Raw genomic sequence first — 12,096 nt, 5'->3', positions numbered from 1 at the left:
TTATTTTTCTAAAAAAGGCAAAACTTTTACATTTATAAGTTTAAGAAATGTTTGTCTTATTTCATTTGTTCTCCATCCATATATTAGTGGGTTTAAACAGCTTGGACCAAGTAAGTATAAGATGCTTACGAATATACGGCTGCTGGAAGAAATGTTATTCCTTATTCTGTATATCAAAAATGCAATCAAAGCACATATCAAGCTAACTATCATAACAAAGAAGTGAGTTATGCAAGTGTTAATGGCCTTTGAATGGGCCTTACCAGATTTGAACACAGATGTAAAAATCACAATATAAGAAACAGTAATAAAAATAAAATCTGTAACTGGTATAACAAAAGCATTCAAAAGACCTACAAAATTATTAAGGGATATATCACCACATGCCAACTGAACCAATGGCATGTGTTCACAGAAAGAGTGATCGATTATATTTGTACAATATGAAAGTTTTCCAGCCAGGGAGACCATTATAATCACCAGTAGTGCATTTCTCATTACTGGTGGAATAACAAACTTAATAAAATTGCTTATTTCCATGTACTTATGATAATTAAGAGGTTTGCATATTGCAAAGTAACGGTCTACTGACATCCAAAATAGCAAAGTAGAATTAAATGAACCAGTAAAATAAATACAAAACATTTGTATCACACAACCAGATAAGGATATCCCACTCCAATTAAATAAAAAACTTAGAAGCATGCTGGGTACAAACGATATGGGCGTTATTAAGTTTGAAAGACACATAAAACCTATAAGTACATACATAGGTGAATGCAGAGACTTCTGAGATATGATTAAATATATGAGAATAGAATTTGCTGATGTAGACAATACAAACATCAGAAAGAAAGGGATGAATAAAAAAGGCCTCCATTCTCCTAAACTATAGAAACCATTCAGTTTAAAGTCTGTATATGTAATATTTTGTACAGGAAGGTCCTTCATGCTGAAAACTTTTTTGCAAGTGCAGAGTTCTGTTTAAAGAAATCAATTTCATTAAACAAAGAAGTTACAGATGATTATGTTTCTATTGTAACAACACTCAGCCACAACATGGGAACAAATATTTCTCAGTAATGTTGAATAAAAAACATTGTTTATGTGCTGTTACTGTCAATAAAATACAAAATTCAAGTAAAAGCAAATCATTGATCATTAAATTAATGATTAGACTTTTTTCCGTTTTACAGTTTTCCAATATGCTAAACATATTTCCAACAATAAAAAAATGACTGATATGTCTCTAAGCACTGCTAAAGTTTACCTTAATTCTGAAGTGTCTGTGATTATATTTTCATGTAAATCTGCTAAGGGGTGCTGTGGAAAAAAATCTTCCTCTGTAACGTTCAATGAATTTTCTGTGAATGTGTTATACGGTATAACAAACTAGCATAACATTCATACATAATAGGAGTTAAAAAGATGGATTATTAATCTATTCACAACATTAATACGTGCTCTTTTAGACACTATAATATGTTATGTTTCTCTTAGTCTCAGTCTTGTGTTAGACTGACATGAAAGTGTGACACATACAGTATCATGGATTCTAAATACACCATGCTGTGTTCCCATGTGTCTGTGCAGTGCTGCCATAGAGCCTTCTTGCATCATCAGGTTGCAGCTACTATGTTAATGGTCATTTTTTTAATTAATTTTTATGAGCATATGTCAAAAGTTCCTTAACACTTAGACTTGGTGTGTCCACTTACGTGGACATCACATTTTTGTTGTTTACTGTTGTTTGCACCAGAATACTTAATTCTATGTAACAGAAACCTGACGTACACAAACGTGGACAATGACACTGCTCATGTTTAACTCTTTCACCGCCAGCGTTTTTTAAAGTTGCCAGCCAGCGCCAGTGCTTTTCATGATTTTCACAAAAGTTTAATGTCTTCCAGAAAATGTTCTTCTTCAAATATATAAACATACAATATACCAAATGAAAGAACAGACCCTCTGCTTTCAAACAAAAACAAAACTTTTCATTCTACCTTCAGTAGTTCTTTTGTAATCAGCTTTTGAATGAGTAGGTTTCTGCAAAAACACCACATTTTGAGCAAAAAGCAGAGATAATTCCATTTTTGTGATGGACTTTTCATAGAGTTCCCATTCAGAGCGATCTTTTAAACAGACACGGACATGCAGCAGCTTGCCATAGGGCAATACTTCCGGGTTTAAAAAGTTGCCACCTAGTGGATAATAGCGGTATTGCGGAAAGACGGAAAAACTCGTCATTGGCGGGGAAGCGTTTTCTCTTGATTGACGAGATATCTCGTCAATGGCGGGGAAAGAGTTAAAGAAACTCCAAAAATATAAATAATATTTTATCTCTCCTTAAATTTCTATCATATGGTTAAAAGCACAACATATTTCGCCACTAGAGTAAGGTGACCAGATGTCCCCGTTTTCCGGGATCTGTCCACGGAAAGGTTCCCGTTTTACAGCACATCCTAAACAACCAGCAAATAAACTGAAAAAGCTTCAGGTTCAAGGTACTAACTACTCATGTTAAATTAAGGTAAAAATGTCTCGGTTACGTATGTAATCCTTGTTCCCTGAAGGAAGTTAAAGGAGACGTCACGTCACGGTGACCGAAGAATTGAAAATGCGCTTCGCGGGACCAATCTACTTTGAGAAAGTTGTAATATGCCAATAAACTTTGCAGGTATTTGCATCTACACTGCATCTGTGCAAGCATAAAACGAGCATCAGGTGCAATACCAGCTATTTTGTCTGAGAAAGCTGAGCATCAGTGCCCGGCCGACCTCAGCATTGGTACAGCAAACTGTGCAAACGAGCATACTCTGATGGCGGCCGGGACCCGGGAAGAAGGCAGAGTCAGCCAACCCGTCCACGCTTCGAATGGGACGATCAGGGCAGGCCCATCTGTTATTGTTGTTGAGGGGCTGGACATTACAGCCGGCAGTGTGGCCCCCGAAGAGGCTCAATGGGGGGTGTTTAGGACGACCGGCCACAGTGGGTCATGTGGTCGGGCTCCCTTTCGAAGACCCATCTCAAAGAACGGAGTCTAAAGACGAATGGATTGGGCGGAGCCCGGTGGTGGAAGTGAAGGTATTTGGGGCGAAGTTATCTTGTCTGGTAAACACTGGATCCCAGGTCACCCTGTTCTCGGAAAGTCTGTCACGTATTCGGCCAACAGAGTATGCAGGGGAAAGATCCCTCATGGCTGACCCTAAAGGGAGCAAACGGGCTTGAGATCCCGTACATCGGATATGTGGTGGCGGATGTAGAGGTCCGTGCAATCGTCGTGCCCCAGAAGGGGATTGTGGTCGTCCAGGACCACTGTTTGGGGACCCATTGGTCCCTATTGGGCATGAACCTGATAGCAGAATGCTGGGAGGAATTGTTCCAAGCAAGACCTATGAAGACGGCCCCCCTGGCCGAACGGCAGGAATTGAGGCGGATTGCAGACGGATCCAGACGGCGAAAGTGCGGATGGACCAGGAGGAGACCGGATGAGTGGCCTGTCGATTCACCTTGTCTATCCCGGTGAGGAGTGAGGCCCTCGTATGGGTAAGGGTCCCCCAGCGAGACTATGGCCCCGAAGGCTGGGTGCTGGTCGAGCCCCATGGGGACTGTCAGAATGTGGAGGTGGCCCGGGGACTGGCGGTGGTCCGCAGAGGAAGAGTCCCCATAAAGGTGTGTAATGAGACCCCCTACCTGATGCAGTTGCACCGACACCAGCGGTTGGCCCGGGTGAAGGTGGTCGGCCCGCATCAGGTGCGGGAGGGACAAGACGTAAGCTTCCGACAGGTCTGCCCCACCATGGTCGAGGTTGCCTTGACACAGTCAGATGTACCCCCGAAGAGGGCGGGAGAAGGAAGGCCCGGCCATCTTGGGAATGCATCATTGAAGGGCGAAGGGCTGCAGGAGGCCCAGACACAGAGGCTAGAAGAGCTACTGACCAGATGGCAACATGTGTTTTCGACGCATGAAGAAGACTTTGGATGCACGGATGTGGTAAAGCATCAGATCTCTACTGGAGAGGCTGGGCCAAGCCGTGAAAGGTACCGTCCTATTCCACCCACTCTATACTCTGAAGTACGTACCTCGATCCAACATGCCCTGTATGTTGGATCGAGGGATTGTACAGGAGAGCAGCAGTCCATGGGCCGCGCCCATCGTACTGGTCCAAAAGAAGAACAGAGCCTGGAGGTTCTGTGTGGACTACCGCAAGCTGAACCAGGTGACGAAGAAGGATGCTTTCCCGTTACCCTGTATTGAGGATTCATTGGCCAGCTTGACGCGGTCTGCCTGTATGGGACCCCGAGTGTGAACCCACGTTCCAACAATTCAAACAGGAGTTATTGCAAGCACCAATACTGGCCTATGCAGTAATCTGGGGTTGGGAGCTGTACTGGCCCAGCGACAGGAAGGAGCCAAGCAAGTGATCGCTTTACGCCAGCAGGAGCCTCCACCCGGCGGAACGGAATGATGCGAACTACAGCTCGTTCAAATTGGAACTGTTGGCCTTGAAGTGGGCCTTGAGCGAAAAGTTCAAATACTACCTGTGGGGAGCAAAAGTCCCAGTGATCACTGATAACAACCCCCTTGTTCATTTACAGACGGTGAAGCTGGGAGCCGTAGAGCAGCGGTGGGTGGCTCAGCTGGCGAATTGTGACATCAGCTTCAGTATCAGCCCTGGAAAGAACATGTGGACGCGGATGTCTTGTCTCGACTGCCTGAAGAACGGGACCAAAGAGAGGGAGTGTTAGAAGCGGCCCCCGTACAGGACGATGGGTACTTGGTGGGCCTGATTGAAGTGCCAGGAAGCCAACAGGAGGCGGTGGCGTTGAGCTGGGGCTGGGACCTCGTCCGCTGGAGGGAGCGAAAGCAAGGGGACGAACGGGTGAAGGCCGTGAGTCGTTGGTTGGAGCAGGGCCAAGAGCCGACACCAGCAGAGAGGCGAGCCCAGGACGGAGCAGGTTGTAAGTTGCTGGGACAGTGGGAAAAATTACAACTACGAGATGGAGTATCGTGCACAGTCATTCACAATCCGGGGATGGGAGACGAGATCTGCCAGGTCGTAGTACTGGAAGACCAAGTTCAGGCATTGCTCGTAGCCTATCACGACCAGTTGGAGCGCCAGGGAGAGGAGAGGACAGTGTCCCTGCTACGCCGACACTTCTATTGGCCGGGTCTGGAGACTTCGGTGAGTGCTTTTATTCAAGCTTGTCCCCGCTGTATGTTGTTTAAGGCACGGAGGGAGCCGAAAGCTCCACTGGTCCCGATCAAGGCCCGAGCCCCCTTACACATTGTGGCCATGGACTTTTTGACCTTGGGTAGGCCCGCAGACCAGTACCAAAACATCTTGGTAAGTCACAGACCTGTTCACGAAGTACGCCTGGGCGATCCCCACATTGGATCAAACCGCCAGTACCACCGTGGCGGCCCTGTGGAGAACTGTGTTCCATCCGTATGGGTGTCCATAATTCTTGCACTCTGACCAAGGGCCCAACTTCAAGTCCCGAGTGATGAAAGAGCTGTCCAAATTATATGGATGTACCAAGACCCACACAACGTCGTACCACCCCCAAGGAAACCACCCCCTATGTGGTAGTGAGGGAACAACGGCCGGGCCAACCAGTGTACACAATCCGGCCCGAAGGGAAGGCGGGACCGGAACGTGGGTGAGGCTGTGTGTATGTTGTTAAGGAGATGAGGCAAGCCGACAGAGGCATCCGAGGGGATTTGTTAATAGAACGGAGCATTTGGAGATAAACAATCGAAACAGGTTTGAAGAAAACTACGTTTGAAGGGCTGAATATTTACCTGTGTTTGTATTGAAGGCTGAATAGAGAGACGATCTCTGGGCAGAAATACTACAGCATTGTTGGCTTTGGAGAGCCGTTGGAGGCGAAAGAGTGATAAGGAGGAAGAAAAACAAACGCTACGGAAACTGTGAGTACAGCGGTTTGTTTACTTTCATTGAGACACCAGAAAACGGAGACTAATTCCTTGTGTGGGAGTGTTGTTCATTGTTTAGTGGCCCCACCGTATAGAACAAAGCGGGTGGGTAAGCCAGAGGATTAAAGGGGCAACGCATATCATCGTGTGGGTATTTGAAACATCACTACCACTGCCCGGATCGGCGATTTCAACTCTTCCTGCAGGTGGATCTTGACTTAGTGCGGAGTATTGGCCTTACCAGTCACTAAAGTGTGTGTATTGCAGTGGGTGAGTGTGCTTTTGATGTGTGTGCACCTGAATGCTTGCAGTGCTGTGATGTTTTTTCTCCTGTTGTCTATACTTGCCTCTAGGTCAAGCAAATCCCTGTGGGTGTCACGTGAGCTGCCGTGGCAGTGACTACCATCCTGTATCTACCCCCCTACAACTCCAGCCCTGTTGTCCAAGTCGAGTGAGTACATTGCGTGAGGTATTGTGGGAAAGACCATACTGTAAAAGGGGAGCAGTGAAACTGTTACGAACAAGATTAACCGTCTGTGTGTATGTCCTGTACTGTACTTAGATCTAGGTGCCTGTTTGGCCCGTGGAAGAGACGAGGAGTGGGCGTGTCAGTCTGACCGTACGGACTCAGTGTTACGGCTCCATCTACACTCCTTTCTCGGGACTACGTCGACCGTGCTCGACCCAACGAGTAGCAGGCGGAATTTGGTAAAGACCGTCCTACCTAGCCCTTGAACGAAGCCAAGGTGACGTATGGTTTCTCTTGTCTATGTTCGCAATACCTAGCGGTGAAAACCTTAGCGTGATATCTGAACCGAGCTAAAGGCTATACTTACCTTGAAAGTCCCGTAAGCCCAGAACAGCACGCCTCCGTGAAATACAGAGTGATACCAGAACTGAGCTAAAAGCTATACTTACCTTGAAAGTCCCGTAAGCCCAGAACAGCACGCCTCAGTGAAACACAGAGTGATACCAGAATCAAGCTAAAAGCTATACTTACCTTGAAAGTCCCATAAGCCCAGAACAGTACGACCTCAGTGAAATACAGAGTGATACCAGAACCGAGCTAAAAGCTATACTTGCCTTGAAAGTCCGGTAAGCCCAGAACAGCACGCCTCCGTGAAATACAGAGTGATACCAGAACCGAGCTAAAAGCTATACTTATTTTGAAAGTCCTGTAAGCCCAGAACAGCACGCCTCAGCGAAATACAGAGTGTTACCTGAACCGAGCTAAAAGCTGTACTTACCTCGAAAGCCCCGTAAGCCCAGAACATCTCCAGTCCCGGGGAAGGAGACATCGACTAAGTGCCCTGGGGAAAGGAGTAGAGCCCGACCAATATGCATTTTTTAGGGCCGATGCCGATACAGATATTAGGGAGTAAAAAAAGACAGATAACGATATATCAGCCGATATTCTTTGTGTATATTATAGTACAGTACACATATACTACAGTATATTATACTACAGCAGGCTACTGTACATATAATACACTATATACATTAACAGAATATACTATATATAAATACTTTTTTGCAATGATCACTCACAAATGTGGTGATCAAACACTTAAAATGACGTGACAAAGATATGTAATATAGTCAGGTGTGTTTTACAAGCTAACAATAAACTTTATTATCCAAAATGATTCTAATATAAGTGCACAAAACAGTAAACTTGACTAATTATAAATAACTTTAAAACACAAACAAAACAAAATACATATAACTTAAATGATTGTCAGTTTTGACGAGAATAATGTTATATTGGGCTTATTTTGAAAATGGAAACTTATAAAGTCATTGTTTATTAGCTTTGCAATAAGTTATGTACTTCACAAATTAATTAGAATCTTACCGTTAAGACGACAATGCTTGACTTGCTGACAACATACTGATGTAGGCTTATGTTTAATGTACTGCACAACGTTTTATAACACGAACCCACAGTGTTCTGCCGGGACTTTAAACTTTTATAAAACTAAAGCGTCTGCTCTCCTCCTCTTTGATTTAGCGAGGGTGTAAAGTTGCGCGAGCTTATTTAATCAATTGCTTTGAAATGAGCATGTTCAGTAACAGCACAAGCAGCTGTACTCCCACAGACTGCGCGTCAGTTAAAGCGGGTCCTTTCTCCGCCTCGCGTCATTTCTTCCGCTTGCGTTTTAAACAACTCGCAAGTGGACAAAAGAGACGGATTAAAAACACCAAATGTAAACCGGAATGTGTCTTTCTCGCTCACTTATAATCCAATCGACCAAAGCGCGTCTTAATACCAGGTGTAAAATGTTGTGAAGAAACCGCGTGGCTGCCTCCACCTGAACTGAGAGACTGACTGAAGTGAAGGGGGGTTGGCTGGTGTCACTACAGTGAGTGACCTGGGTCACCATTAGCAACCAGTAGGGCGCACTCTGCTGGACAAACAAGTACTTACATCTTTCAAAAGCATTCAATGTCTTCTGTAAGGAACGTTCATATCGGCTTCATATCTGCGGCTTATACGCCGATACAGATATATCTGCGACAGGCTCATATCGTCCGATAAAATCGGCAAAACGATAAATTGGTCGGGCTCTAGAAAAGAGTGGAGAGACAAGTCACACTCAACTCAGGCCCAAGGAACATACCCCTTGCTAGGGTACAGGTAGTCGCTCTCAGCCTTCCATCTATTTATTGTGTGTTTTTTATTTCTACCAGAAAGACTCAGGAGGTAATGTAACATTTGATAGCATTTATTTAACAATTTGTAAGCAAAAGGATGCAGCTATGATATAGTTATTTGGCGTAGAACCCCGTCCATAACTCAGCCGAAGGGTTGTAGCTTTCCGCAGTTCCTGCCTGAGATGAAGGCAGGGGCGTAGCCTACCCCCGATGTATGGATAGGGCCAACCTGGTGGTGGTGGTGGGGAGGATGGAGGTGAACATCAGTGTCAGCATCTGCACACGCAAAAGAGGTTGAGTAGGGAACTTATATACACCAAGAGTCAAGTGATGATTGGCTAGATCAAAATGTAATGAATGACGTGGCATTTAGTCTTCCTGATAGAACCTACTCTATAACTTTCATTTCTGCCTCCAGGAGAAGAGGAGGGCGCCACGTGTCAACAAAACACAAGGAGGAGGACTAAGGGTCCCTCAGGAGGAAATACTTACCGGCCATAGGAACAAGGAGCTCCCTTTCCTCTCTCCCCCTGTGGGTGCTCTTTCCCCTTGGTGTCTGGCCCCTTCCTCTCCTGCAAGAGGAGAAACGAGAGAGAAGACATTATTTTAGATTTCCCTTTCCCTTCCCAACTACATTTTTAATTAACTTAAATAAAGATTGTTTTAATTTTACTTATCCCTCTTGTGTGCTTGGTCATTGGGGTGTCTTTGGGGACCTCCTCGAGGTGGAACTTAGGGAGGGGCGTGGCTCACGACATTAGTGGTCCGCTCCGACTGGTGACATTTCCTATCTCAGAGTAAGTCAACTCAGAGTTTAAGTTTTAACTCAGAGTTGGTTGAACCTCCTTATTGAACCTGGCCCCAGGAGGGAGGGAGATTTAACTAGGTTAAAAACAACTTTTACAGACACTGGTAAACGTGAGACAATTAAGTGGATATATTATTATAAATACTACCTTTTCCCCATCGAAATGGTGATAAGTTGCGTTGAACCGGGATGTTCAACCAAAACCAGTGTAAGGGGGTACAAATATAATATATATTGCATCCATCCGTTGGCCCAATGGCGGCAACCAACGGCATGGCCGGGGGATTCTAGCGCGTTGGGTCTTTTCCGTTGCTTGCAGATGGCGTTTTGGCATTACGCAATTTGGTATTATTATCTGACTTCAAGATAAATTTAATATAAATCGGATTGATAATTACTTTTAACAGTTGCAGAATTTGGGTGGATGTTTGGTTATTCTGGTTTAGCCCTACTTGTTATTGCATCCGTTCATTCGGCTACTCATGTCGCTTTTGACTCAAGCACGCACCGGCCTTTATTTATATTTAATAATTATGCGGGCCCACGATCACAACCGAACCAGGCTTGGTCGCTGCTAGAGGTTAGACCATATGTTTAGAAGGCCGCCTTTTATGCGTGCTCATCTCTGAACATACTTTATTTAGTCCCCATAGAGGTGCAACTTAACTATTACAATATTTATTTCTAACCAGAAGTTCACGACCACTATCATAAAACAAACTGACCGTCTACTCCAATGATAGCTTTGTATAATTGTGCCATAATTTAATATGCAACTTAGATTAATATTGAAATAATCAGAGGTTGAGGCTCATCTGATTTAGAGTAGTCAGACATCATTTACATGTTACTCTAAACAGGAAATTAGCCTCCACGCATCTAATTTAACTTAAACTAACACCAAGTGCTAGTCAGATCTCCAAAATCCTCTGCTGATGTACTACTATGCCGTCTAGTCTGGGATTTTAGTCAGTTATACTAGCCTGATTTTCAGACATTGCGGTGACAAGGATTCATCATAATTTACTAATCATGCAATAACTTTCGTAGCAACACAGAATTGTCCAAACACAATTTATTAGCCAGGTAGGAAGGTCATAATTCAAAGTCAATTCACAATCCAATTAAAACACGAACAATCAAATGAGAATATTGCATACCTGACAACTGATGAAGATCTGTTTAAAGATTCCTCATAGTAAAATGAAATACCTGATGCTTTATCAAAGATACAGCATCATAGGGGTGCATTTCTAGATATAGAAAGTCCCATCTGAATCTTCTACACATCTCCTTAAATAACCAGAGAACAAAGCATATAGGAATTTGGTACTGATTGGTTGTTGTAAAACTAAGGGCTGTCCTTAATTTGTATACAGTGGGTGATTGGTTTATGCTTAGAATGGGAGGTGTCTATCAACATTGAAAGAAGTTTTACCTATCCTTTAACATTGAATTCTGTTGTTATATGAGTGAGACCATTGTAACCACTTGCAATGAAATATTTAAATAGAAACAAATAAGATCAGTTTTAGATTCTTTGTGCATGAAGAATGTGGCATTTCATATACAGTTTGCTTTGAGAGAATGAGAATACAAATGTATGACGCCCTAAGGTGTGATCTTTGAAAACCAAATGTGCTCTCGGTAGGAAGTCCACTGTGAATCATGAAGAGTTGTTTTCCCGGGCTCACATGGCAAACTCATGCTGTGTCCTTTGGGTAGGGGTAGTGCTGGGCGATAATTCGATAACGATAATTTTGCCGATATAAACTTTTCGATAAAACGATAAGGACAGTTCGATAAGTGATCGATAATGTTTACGCACTGTGCGTAATGTTGCGCGAGCACGTCCGGATACGGCACGCGCTCTTGGTTTACAATCACAGTGTCAGTTTGACTTGAAGGAGTGGAAGATGAGGCAAGTTATTCATTTATTAGTAGAGACCTATGATTTTCGCGATGCGGATAACGCGGACGGAATCACGGAATCCAAATGCGCGGAAACATTTTCTTGTGTGTAATGTTGGACGCGCAAACAGGGATCGTCAAACACAGCAGACACAATAGGTGCAGTATACTGTACATTCAGCGTCCGCCTTGCGCACGCACAGCTTTAAAAGTATATTTACAGGACATTCACAAATTCAGGAAACTGAGGAAAAACAGCAGATCCACCACTGCAGTGAATATAGTGTTTGCGTATGTGCGCTCCCACAGCAACGTGACACTCTTGACATCCATTTATCAGCGTGTATAGCTCGTATATGTATAACACACGCGTGATCACTGAACTAAGTTTTCTTTCTTGTTTAAGTGAACATAAACAGCTGTTACTCAGTATATTGAAACTTAAAGCAGTCTATCTTGGGTCTTAAAGTGACAGTAGTCTGCTGCTTTTGTGTCAGAAGTGTTGATTTCATAACAAATAGATTTACATTTAATACAGATGCATTAAAACAAGATTTTAGTATTTGTATTTGTCATGTTCTGAATAAAAAGTAGTTTAAAACCATTATTAACTGTCTGGTTTTTACCATTTTCATCCAGGAGCAAAAATCTGCCTTTAAATTTGACAGGAGTAAAGATTTGTTATTTATAATGATAATTATCGATATCGACTGATATGGAAAACATTTTCTCGATAACTTTTTGGGTCATATCGCCCAGCCCTAGGTAGGGGCTATCTTTAT

General features: G+C 43.6%; 1 protein-coding gene across 1 annotated transcript; it reads right to left on the bottom strand.

Moving 5' to 3' along the window:
* Positions 1-6,954, bottom strand: LOC135770334 (olfactory receptor 52K1-like). The gene is made up of 2 exons (XM_065280048.1): positions 6,941-6,954; positions 1-952 (listed from the first exon to the last, which is right to left on the bottom strand). Exons 1-2 carry the CDS (start codon positions 6,952-6,954, stop codon positions 1-3), a joined length of 966 nt encoding a protein of 321 aa, XP_065136120.1.
* Positions 6,955-12,096: the final 5,142 nt, after the last annotated feature.

Source organism: Paramisgurnus dabryanus, chromosome 8, assembly GCF_030506205.2.
Source record: "Paramisgurnus dabryanus chromosome 8, PD_genome_1.1, whole genome shotgun sequence".
NCBI classification, from domain to species: Eukaryota; Metazoa; Chordata; class Actinopteri; order Cypriniformes; family Cobitidae; genus Paramisgurnus; species Paramisgurnus dabryanus.
Note: the sequence above shows the minus strand (reverse complement) of the source record. Positions and strands in the feature narration are given on the sequence as shown.